The 12,298-nt window shown below is 38.8% G+C and overlaps 1 protein-coding gene across 2 annotated transcripts in view; it reads left to right on the top strand.

Moving 5' to 3' along the window:
• The window catches only part of TEAD1 (TEA domain transcription factor 1), a 154,555-nt gene that overhangs the window by 81,893 nt on the left and 60,364 nt on the right, over nt 1-12,298 (top strand). For both annotated transcript variants that reach the window (XM_030560343.1, XM_030560342.1), the window contains 4 exons: nt 5,602-5,736; nt 5,938-5,984; nt 7,141-7,202; nt 9,207-9,331. In XM_030560343.1, coding sequence (XP_030416203.1) covers nt 5,602-5,736; nt 5,938-5,984; nt 7,141-7,202; nt 9,207-9,331 — 369 coding nt within the window. The remainder of the gene's footprint in view (nt 1-5,601; nt 5,737-5,937; nt 5,985-7,140; nt 7,203-9,206; nt 9,332-12,298) is intronic.

The raw sequence follows: 12,298 nt of genomic DNA, 5'->3' as shown, positions 1-12,298 counted from the left end.
CATCCTCTTCCTGAATAGTGAGAGGAAAGCCTCAACGGAAAGTATTTTTGAGGGTGCAGTATGGTTATCTTTGTAATAATTTACCAGGCACAATGCCAGCAATTGCTCTGGATTGGTGGATCTTAGCACGCAGGAAAATTTTTACTTGTAAATGTTGTTACTGCATCTCAAATATAGCAATCTGGAATGTCCCACAGATCTCGCCAGGGAGGGTAATGCATCCTATTTCCTTTAGGCCAGGATTTCAAATATTGTAGGGCTTTTTTTAGGGATCTTAGCCTCCCACCCCCATCTTTAAAATGTTTCTAAGTTTATGGAAGCCTCATGGAGAAAGAGGCAAGACAGGGTGGGAGAGTGATGTTCCCTTCTCCATGCTAATGGTGAACTGAATCCTTCCTCCACATTTAAAAAAAACCAAAAAACTACTATTGAAGCCAGCGGGAGTTTTACCTAAATAAAGAGCAAGTATACAGAATTCAAGAAAAAGTCCATACACAAGTATCCACTCCCATCTTTTGACTTTGATTTTAGATATTTTTTCAGAGTATAAGATTAATTAAGAGAGGCAAAAAAGAAACATTAAAATGCCTACAGTTCACGCATATTACATGTTTTAAAATCCATTATTCTACATTCCACATTGAGGGATAAAAAAATATTGTTGACAATTATAGAATGCTAAAGATAGCTCTATACTTTTTAAATGAACAATGATAAAAGCCTTGAAAAATTCCCTTTGATGTGAATGGAGTCTTCAGCATTTTGAAATACAATAAGATGGATTAATTGCTACTCATTAGGCAGCAAGTTGGGACAGCTTTGAATGCGCATTCTCTTCTTGGCATTAGCTATTGCCTGGCTGAAATAGCCAGCTTTTGTATTTACTACTGTCTTCTCTAATAATAAGCAAATTGGAGAGCAGGGCTAGAAACATTCAAGTGCTCTCTATCTTTTGTCCAGAACAATTGTATAGTTTCACGATTTGTTTATCTTTTTGGAGCTACAGCTAATAATTGCAAAGGTTATTTGAATCAACACAATATATGAGCAGAAATAACATCTGCCAAAATTACTATTAGGAAACTATTTTATGTCAGTGTCTATTGCTATACTGTAAAATCCATTTTTGTGAGCAAATTGCTATTTCTTTTTCACCACATCATATTTTTTTCCAACAAGAAAAGTTTTGTCTTAAAAAAATCATTTGATAGGTTTTAGGGCTTTTTGAATTCACATGATCTTATGTTGCCCTTATTTCTTATGTCTTAGATTATTTTTTCAAAATCCATCTAGTCAATGTGGGATTGAAAGCCCCATTTATCATTCTAGGATAACAGATCCTTTTTCTTTTAGTAGAACTACAGTAAACTGATTGATTTTTCTGCTGTTTATGTTGGATTAAACGAAAGTCAAGCAAAAATCCTAATGTGCTGGTTATGTAAAACTTCTTTTAATGTGTTTTAAATTTGAAATTTGGATGTAAAATAGATGATTCTGGAGAATTGTTCTCTGCTAATGTGACAGTGATCTACATTCCAAAATAATGTGTGTAACATAAACCCCAGGGATGCGATTCATTAAAAGTTGTATAATCCATTTGTTAGATTCTGACAATTTATCCCTTGTCCGTGTGTGTGCGTGCGCACATACACACACAGACATCCACACACCCACACAAAATCTTTCAAAAGGCTTATAACTGCAAATTGAGGACAGTGAGCTAAAAATTGCAAGACCAGTTCTGAGCTCATTGGAAAATCTAGTGATTTCAATAGAATTTCAGATTTTTTTACTGGTATGACTGAGCTCTAAATCTAGTCTAATGCTTCTAACTGTATATCACAAGATACAAGAATTTGGTAATGGGAGAAAAAGAAGAGAGAATTTTTAAAAATGAAATCCATGATTTACTTCAGTGTCATTCTTGGGCAGTAGTAATCCCATCAGAGCTCATAAATTAAGTAGGGTCAGGGCAGGTCAGTACCAGATGGGACTCATCCAAGAAATACCTTAAGCTGCTGCAGGAATTAATGTTAATAATGCTTTAGGGAACCTCTTCTTCTGAGTTTGTGCTGAACCAATATCCCAGCATAGCACTGAAGGAAACTGTGCCGCTGGATATTCTGGTCCAAATTCTACTCTCATTTACCCGAGTGTAAATATTTGTAACTTCATTGACTTCAGTAGGGCTATTCCAAATTAATAACTGATATTCAAATTGATAAGATGTAAAATCAAGATCCTGATGCCTTGTGGTCATTAAAGATCCCATGGCATTCTCTGTTAGAATAGGCCATGTGTCCTGGCCAAATTCCAATTTGGGTAATTACTGTAATCTGCCTGCCTAAATTCCCCCTGCTATTTTAATTGGATATAGTATTCTTCACTTTCTGCCTAAACTGTTCTGACTGTTGCTATGTATTATTAATCAGTTATTGTGTTTCATCCCAGAAATGTCTGCATTTCATTGCTGGACAAAGTGATCACTTTTGTATTGGTTAGCCATTGATGTGGCTATGCATGCTGTTGCAATTTTTTATTTATTTTTAAGTGAGCTAAGGTAAATATGGCCAGTGCTTCATTTTCTGATCCAAGTAAAAAATGAACCTTAAAATGGAGATTTATTCCAGTTTTTTGGAAGACTAGTTTCTTGGGCCCAATTTTACAGGTGTCAATCAGCTGCAGCTCTCACTGACTTCTGCTAGAGTTATGTGTGCTCAGGACCAATGGAAATCAGAGCCTCTTGTCTGCTTGTATTTGATTTTGAAATGAAAGAGAAGTTAAGCCAGGCAATTTTTTAACTCTGAAAAAATTTCCTTTCTGACCAACGAAAAAACTTTGCCAGACCAGAGACTCAGAATCCTAAACTAGGGTCAGACTCTCAGCCTATGTTTATTTGTGTGGCTCCATTGAAACCAGTCAAAGAACGTATATAGACCTTTATAACTCTGTGAGACATTTGCCCTCAGGGATATTCTTGCATTGCTGATCTTGTCTTCTTCCTGCCTTGCAGAATTCAAAATGTAACCAAAGAAACTGAAATGTATTGCTACTACAGAAAGGCATGCGCCTCTGGGATGAAATGCAGAATGTTTAAATGCACATAGCAACAGTACATTCTCTTATTCACATATATATGTGTGAATAAGAGAATGTGTATATGTACACACACTTAGCTCTTCACAATCAGATTTTTTTTTTTAAATTACTCTTTCTCGTCCCGCATGATAACTTAAACAAATCTTCTCTCCATTGTACAACTCCTGTGACAGCTCCTGCAACTCATGAGTGTCAGATGTATCACTAGTAAAGGGTAGCTACCTCCAAGGCAAATCACAGGTGCTATTTCTGGACTTTCTCCTGTGAAGTGCGACTCCTGTAGGAAAATAGAACTCTTTAAAAGCTTTTTTTATTTATTTTTTTGGTTGTCTGTAAGAGCATAATTCATTGTGGCTTGAGCAATGCCCAGAACGCATTTATGTCCCAAACAGAGCATTGAATATTTAACCCCCAGTAGAGTTTCGATTCACAGATGAGCAAATTCCATATAACAGCGGAGCAATGTATATTTGGGAATTAAAAAAGAAGCCCATGAATTGGCTGCACTGTTTATGTGAAGGCACTGGATATATCATACCTAGAGAGGAGGCTGTGCCAGAAATCGTTGGTTCTTTCAAACCAACTAATTTCAAAATTCAGTGGTGGTTTTGCCTGAGTAAAGACTTCAGGTTTAGGCCCTAAATCTAAATTCACCAAGTCAGAAATCAAGGCCACCACACATGTTGTCTGAGGGCCATATTATATTTTTACTAGAGTTTTCAGTCAGAACATTCTTTCTCACTGTGCAGGACTGTTAGTGGAGTCAGCCTTTTGAATCAGCAGATCTCCTGAGACCTCAGGAGCCTCAGAGTCCCTGTATCCCCTACACAGCCGCTCCACTGTCCTTTTCTCCCTGTCAGCTTGCTTTTATGGGAACCCTGTTGCTCTCAGCTGCTTCCCCTGTGGCTGTGCAGGAGCAGTTGTGGATGGGTCCACAGGTGTTAATGCTGCTTCAAGAAGCATTAACATTTGATTGGATTTCTGCCTGTAAACCTGCAGGATGTGGAAGGCAGAATGCTGCTGAGAGTAGCTGCTCCCCTGCTCCATCTACCGTCAGGTCCCTTATAAACCAGCAGAGGCCAAAATATACAGAGCTCCATCCAACAGAGGAGCTTCCATAGGATCCCACCAAGGCCATGGAAACATGCCGAAGGGCCAGTACCCGCCACCCAAGATCTGCTGTGGAGAAGAGCGTAGTTTCCCGCGTCTTTTTACTTTTTTTATCTTTTGATGAATCAGTCCCTTGGTGAAAATGATGATTTGTTTATACCTTATATGTAATATTGGCCAAACCACTCTTCCTTTGTCTCTTAGTACACTGTGAAGCACTTTTTAAAAAATCTTCTGTTATACACAAGCATTTTAACAAATTGTTTGTTGTTGTATCCAGGTAACAAGCATGGTAAGTATTTTAACTAAACCAAGTATTATGTACATTAGCTGTGCTTGGCAGATTTTTTGGCTAGCTTTTACTGTATTCTCAGCCTGTGCTGTTTCTAAATGAGCTATTCAAAGGAAGAAACTGCTCACCTATAATACTACTACATGTAAGCTTTAAAGGGTACATATATGCACATTCATGTACCATATATAAAAGCATGCGCCCTTGCCAGCATGCTTGCTACTTTGCTTGTAAAAATGAACTTGCCTATTATTGCTTGTGTTCCTTCACTGTAAGTCGTGAATCTAAACATTAGCATTATTATACAATATATACAAACGAGGAAACCATGATCTGGCCATAGAGTAACAAAATTGCTGTGTGCCTATTTTTATTGTCCTACTATATCCACTTACCTACATCTATAATCAAACAATTGTTTGTTTTTTTTAAAAGCCAGGTCTCTGTGCTTGAAAGCAGGTTTTCCTTGTTGTTCTTTTGGAAGCACTGTAAATTATTAATGAAAATTTTTCAAATTGGAAGTTGTCTAATATGTTTCCTTGTTTTTGTGATGGTATGTATTGGATACCACAATTTGAAATGTTTTGTCTGTCTGTAAAAATGAAGAGAAATAATGCCCTGTTCACAAGTGACTGTAATTCTGGGTTTGCCTTAAAAGTTTTCATTAAGGGCAAATTCTCTCAGATCCGCATGGTTGAGCTCAACTCTCATAGGTCCCAGTCCTGCAATCGGAGCCATACCAGGAGCTCTATTGAAGACAGAGCTTAGATGAAGTCAGGGAAGCTCTGCATTTGCAAAGGGATTTCCCTATGTGGATCTGATTTGCAGAACTTGGGGAACAATTTGCTCTTCTAGAGTTCCCTGCATGTCAGGAAAGCAGACTGAGAGAGTTCAGCTCTGCCCTGCATCTCTGAGAGGAGATTTTTGCTTTGAGGAAGTTCGAGTGTATTTTAGCCTTCATGCTATATTTTTCTGCATGGTTTTCTATTTTTTGTTTTCTGTGGCCTTTTAAGTTTGGCTTACGTGCTTGTAGCTGCACTTATGTAACCAGATTTGTTGTGCCAAATGTTTTAAGAATCCATATAATTGTCATATTAAAGGATCAGACTGCAAAGGACAAGGCACTTCAGCACATGGCAGCAATGTCATCCGCTCAGATCGTATCAGCTACTGCTATACACAACAAGTTGGGCCTGCCAGGAATTCCCCGTCCTACGTTTCCTGGTGCACCTGGGGTAAGTTGTTAACTGATGCCAAGACAAAGTTTATTGCCTGACAATGATCAGTAGGAAATAAAGGCTAGATCAATGGATTTATGCGCAAATTGTACTTACATCTGTGTTTGCAAAATGAATACGTAATTTTGTGTATAAATGTATGAAATTATTCTACAAAGAAAGCAATTACAAAGTTATTTTTCTCCCCACCCCCTCTAGTTTTGGCCAGGAATGATACAAACAGGGCAGCCGGGATCCTCACAAGAGTAAGTCTGAAGAATAAGAATGCTTTTATATGCAGTATATAACTAATCAGTGGAATTCGCTGCCAGAGGATATTATTCAGGCAAATACTTAGCAAGATGAAAATAGAAGATTAGACAATTACAGGAACCTTTTCAGTCACAATAGCTCATATGGCTCCTGTTAAAACATTACAAGTGATAATACTCCGTAAGACAGAAGCTGAATATTAACTGTGACAATAATCACCCCACCCCACCCCACCTCCGATATAGAATTGCACTATAAAGCATGTGTATGATAGTGTTGTGTGTATGTATATGTGTGTTTCCAATACAAATCTTATCTCACTCATTTCAATATATACAGGACATGGGGGGAGGCGTAGGGGAAGATAGCCCAGACATCTATTTTTCTGTAGGGCAGGGAATGACCACTTCACGTGAGCAACAACTAGATGAAAGGCCTGGCCCTGTTCAGTGGGGTTTGAAGCTGCATGGCATCTTGGTAACAGGCACTTCATGTAGAGAAGAGACTTGTAAACCTGACGTGTTCAGCCCCAGCCCTACAGGAAAGTGTGATCTGTGGAATATCTCCTCCCAGCTCTCATTATAGGCCTTATCCAAAGCGCACTGAAATCAGTGGGAGTCTTTCCGTTGGATTCAGTGGGGTTTGGATTCACAGAAGGCTAAAAGCAACCATTATGATCATCTAGTCTGACCTCTGTTACTGTTATCCAGTAATTTCTGCAGTGGAGGGATTATTCTTCCCTACTACCTGAGTCAGTGGTTCTCAGCCGGCTTGCAGCCCAATCAGCAACAACTGCGGCTCATGTGACATCCTCAGGGCCACACAGGTAGTATTTATATTGTATGTGGATGCGGCCCACATAATATACAGAGAGCTGCATCTGTGGCCCACAATGGCAAATAGATTGAGAACCACTGACCCAAGTGAACACTGTCAAGCTCAATAACTTGTGAATCAGGCTCTGTTTACATTTGGGGTAACCCCTTCTTGCTTCATAACCTGTTTTTTGACTATCTTTTAAATATGCCTACTAGAAAGAGCCATCTGTGTGCATAAAGGTTATTAACAACATATTTTCTTGTGCTGTATAACTAACTGAATGACCTGTGAATTGTGTAGTTTATGATTTTGTGTAACTATTTATTCCAGTGTAAAGCCATTCGTTCAGCAGGCCTATCCTATTCAGCCAACAGTCACAGCTCCCATTTCAGGTAACTTCATTTTCTAGCTTCTTTTAAACATATTGCATAAGGAAAAGTAATGAGTGTGTTGTGTTAGTTTCTGAGCCCCACAGAGCCCTCTAATCTGTGTCCAGAGTCTCATATGTCCCTTCCAGACATCAGTGGACAAGCAATTGATTAATTATGAAGAAAAGTCACTGTTTAGATAGGAAAAAAGGACTGCTAATCCCAGCACATATGTGCCAACAGTTCTTGTGGCACTAAAGTATATCATCTGGTGGTATTTCATATGATGCAGGAAAATGACTTGTGAAGAACAGAATGGATGATGGGTTGCATATTGCAATTTAAGGGCTAAATCTTGCTTCCCTCACTCATGCAAAGTACATTGTATTTACTTAAAATTGGAGCTAAAATTATACCAAAATAATTTATATTCAGTCCTACAAAGTATAAAACATGTCACTACCAGTATATACACTATTGATCTTTTTCTTCTTCCAGAGCATCTCAGGTTAGAAGCCAGTGGCGGCAGAACTCTCCTCTGTTAATTACTCCGTAGTCTGGTAGAAGCCTTATGCCTCAGAGCAAAAGAGGCTATGATTGCCCAGAACTGTGTCTGTGACCTTTCCCCCTATTTGTCATCTCATGTGCATTTCATTGCTAGTTCCAATAATGGGCATTATTTCTATGCAAATGACAACAAACTGTGTCCCTCACCAAACTTCCTCATCCCTTTATTTCTCATTTATTGGCTGTTCTCGATTCTATCCATTCTTCTCTACATTATAATTTCCTACTAGAGATTACTTGAAAGACGCTAGCCATCTTTCTGAGTAAAAACTTTCCTTTGTGGTCTTGTATATCTCACTCTCTTCTTGTTTTTCCTAAATTATGTAATGTTGCTCCCGAAGCCAGAAATTATGAGTCATCTTCAACTTTCAGTCTTTCACATCTCCTTTTGGAATCTGTTTCTTGCCACTGTTAGAACGCTGCCAGATTTTTCATCATTACTGAAATCCATATTCACATTTGACTGTTGCAATTCCCCTTTTTATATAGGGTTCCTAAATCTCCGCTATCTAAATTTGAGATGCAGAAGAATTACAGTCAGATTCCCATTCCAGGGAGTAGAAACATGTTACCTGAGTCCTCCTTCACCTTCACTAGCTTGTTGTCCATCTCTCTAAACCCACTTCAAAAATGTCTTCTTGGTTTTCAGATCTTAGGGGATTATCTCTGCCCTGCCTTCTGTGGTCTCTTGTCTCCCCTGGTCAGTTGCTCCACTCCTCCTTTGTTCTTTCTCCTTTTGTGGCTTTCCACGATTTGAAGCAAGAGAACAGTTACCGTTTTAATTGTGGTGAATCAGTTCTGGTGGTAGACATGCTTCCTCATAATGGGTCAAGTCACTGACCTCTGTTCTCATTTTAAGTTACGATTCATCTCCCTACATTAATTATTTATTATTATTTGTATTGCAGTAGTGCTTAAAGGCCCCCCTGTGCTAGGCTTTGCACAAATACATAGAAGAGCCCTGCCTTGAAGAGCTTACACTGTAAATAGACAAGAGTGGGAGGAGGAACAGGAGAGGAAAGCCCAAGGTCACACAGCAGGTCAGTGGTGAGCCAGGAATAGAACCCAGGTCTCCTGACTCCCATTAGACCATGCTGCCTATGAATGACCATACTGCTAGTGAAATGTCAGTTGTAATGCCATGTAAAGTGTACAATAATTAATTATATAGTTTAAGCAAAGATTATACAGTGACACGCTAGCCAAATAATTCAAGGAAGCTCCACTTTTGTTTCCCACCGTCCTTAGCTTGACCAACCACGTTGATACTATGATCAATAGGTTGGATCCCCATCTTTCCATGTTGTTTACCTTTAACAAATAATAAATCCATGTTGATTTAGTGTTTTTTTAAAGTCTGAATCAAGAAGAACCCTATGGCTCCTAGTTAAATTTAATATAGAAAACGGAAGTTGAGAAATTTGATTGACTTGTACATAATAATGATACTTTGTATTTCAGGGTTTGAGCCTGCATCAGCTCCAGCACCCTCAGTTCCCGCTTGGCAGGGTCGATCCATTGGTACAACCAAACTCAGACTGGTGGAATTCTCAGCTTTTCTTGAACAACAGAGAGACCCAGAATCAGTAGGTGTTATCCAAAGAAATGCCTAGTAAACTAAAATAGTTCTCTGCTCTTCTCAATTGTATCTACCCTTTTCTGGTCTCTTCCCGTGTGCTTTCCACTGTTGACACTGATATCACTTTGAGGCAGAATTTCTCAAGGCTGATAGACATCGATCAATGCACTGTAATATTACTCTGATTACAGTACAATTGTTCCCTTTTCAACTTTTTTTATAGAAGCCATTGCTTATGAAAGTGAAGGACTGTGTCATGTTTGCCTCCTTTCAGTGCCTCCATTCAGCTTCACTGCAAGCTGCACTACATAGCTATGTCACTGTGCCTCATCGCTGGTCCAGTCTGAATGGCTTGCTGGCCCAATTTTCCAGTTATACAAAGTTGCATGGTGATTTGGGCCACAGTTCAGCCAAGTACTTAAGCATGTGTTTAATTCCTGTTGAAATCAATGGGTTTTAAGCAGATACTTAGAGATAAGGCTTGTGCTTAAGTTGTTTCTGGAACAGGGACATAATTTAAGGACATGCTTACAATTTAGCATGCCTTAGGTGCTTTGCTAAACCCAGGCTTTGGAGATTTGGGCAAAAATTTCTCTAGATACCAAGAACAGAGCATAATTACTTCTGTTGCTTTCAGTTTGAGTCTCCAGGAGTGTATCATTCCACTGAGCCACGTAGTTTATATTTTTTAAGAAACAGCTATTTGGACAAGAAGTTTTTGCTGAGAATAAACCTTCCTAACCTAATTTGATTTTAAACTTGTTTAAATTTCTGCTCCGTTGAATAGAGCAAGAATAGTTGAGTAGTCTGTACAACTTACCTATTTAAAGATCTAAATGTGATGCTTGCTTTGATTTCAGTCTGTTTCTCAATGCCAAATTCAATATTTAAAAAATATCTAGATTCTGCACTGCAAAATCTCAGGCAAGTCCATGGAGCTGGGTGTAATATTTCTTATTTAATCCAACCATTGGTGAGCTCATTTGATGAAGTAGCTCCTATTATTAATCATTGTGTTTTGTCTTTGCCATGAAAACTTATCAGCTTAACTCTCCTCCTGCATGTCAAAAAACACCATGAATCAAAAGAGCTTGTGTCAGTTTTCAGTGGAAAAACATGTTGTTGAACTGAAAATTTTTATTGAGATTATTGCAGAAAAGCAAATACTCTCATGAGCATGTGGTCCTTTCTTCCTCAAATTGCTGGTAAAATACAGTAGCTTGAAGTAGTGTGGAGCCGTCATGTGGTGTTGATAATTCTGTTCTGGAAACCATAGAATTTATGGGCTATAGCTAGGTGATGTTATCAAGGGAGTATTTACACTGCATAATGGAGATCAGAGACATAGTACAGCAACTGTACATCAAAGGAATCCTTAAAACAGAGAAACATTAAACTAAAAAGTACAGTATATTTCAGCAGTGAGATATTAAAATATATGGCCATATGTTGGGTTGCTAACTATTATATTTGGGCATGCTGGTTTAACTGGAGTGTCTGTGTTTAGAGATAGGGACAGTTCAGCTCTCAGTTACAACTGTCTATATCCAGAGTAACTCCACTAACTGTTGTATATTTTTAATACTGTTTTTTTATTCCTCTGGTTATGCATTCCATCAATTTCATTATTCATTTGGAACGAAAGTGGCACCCTTGTTTCTATGTTCTTGCCTAATACAGTGGCTTTAATACACTCCTGGTGTCAGACTCTGAGCTCCTTTACCCCAGTGTAAATCAAGAGTCACTTCCTTGAGAGGGAATAGTAAATAATGAAGAGGATTGGTCACTGATACAGAGCGATCCGGGTTGCAGGGTAGCTGGGCGCAAACAAACAATATGTGTTTTATTGTGGCCAACTGTATACATCTAGGAACAAATGACATAGGCTGTACTTACAGAATGGGGGACTCTATCCTGGGAGCCAGTGATTCTGAAAAAGATTCTGGAGTTATGCGAGCTCCCAGTGTGACGCTGCGGCCAGGAGGGCTATAATGCGATCCTTGGATGTATCAACAGGGGAATCTGAGTAGGAGTGGGAGTCCTGTATTTAGCATTGGTGCAGCGGCACCTCAAGTACTGTGTTCAGTTTTGGTGTCCACAATTTAAGGAATATGTTAATAAATTGGAGAGAGTTCAGGGAAGAGCCATGAGAATGATTACAGGAATAGTAACCATGCTTTAAAATGGCAGACTCAAGGAGCTCAATCTATTTAGCTTAACAGAGGAAGGTTAAGGGGTGACCAAATCACAGTTTCTAAGTGTCTACATGGGGAACAAATATTTTATGATGGCCTCTTCCATCTAACAGACAAAGGTATAACAAGATCCAGTGGCTGAAGTTGAAGCTAGACAAATTTACACTAGAAATACAATCCAAATTGTTCACAGTGAGGATAATTAACCAGTAGAACAACTTTCTAAGGGTTGTGGTGGATTTTGTATCACTGGCAGTTTTAAAATCAAGAATGGATGTTTTTCTAAAAGATGCTGTAGTTCAAATAGGAATTACTTCAGGGAATCTCTCGGGCCTGTTATACAAGAGGTCAGCATAGATTATCACAGTGGTCCCTTCTGACCTTGGACTATGAACTCAGTGAAATTATCCTGCAGTATATTTACACTGAATGTTTTATTTTTCTTAAATGTATAGAGATACAATATCTGTAGGCCCCTATCCTGTGCTCTGAACATGTATACCATAATTTAAAAACATTCAAGAGGACTGCCGATAAATATAACAATTTACTCCCCTCCTGAAGAGCCTGGGAAAAGAGATGCACCTGGCAGCATGCACAAATCCAGGCTCTGAAACACCAAGGGTGAAAATGAGTTCCAAAGTCACTGACCCTTCTCAGACAACGTATTGTCAGCAGCTTCCTGTCTTTTATATCAAGGGAGCACCCACCCAAGTGCCTTTGCTGATCTCATTGGTGGCTGTATGTCATGAGGAGAAAGGTGGACTTTCAGGTAATAA

This window comes from Gopherus evgoodei, chromosome 4, assembly GCF_007399415.2.
Source record: "Gopherus evgoodei ecotype Sinaloan lineage chromosome 4, rGopEvg1_v1.p, whole genome shotgun sequence".
NCBI classification, from domain to species: domain Eukaryota; kingdom Metazoa; phylum Chordata; order Testudines; family Testudinidae; genus Gopherus; species Gopherus evgoodei.
This window is presented reverse-complemented; position numbering and strand designations above follow the sequence as displayed.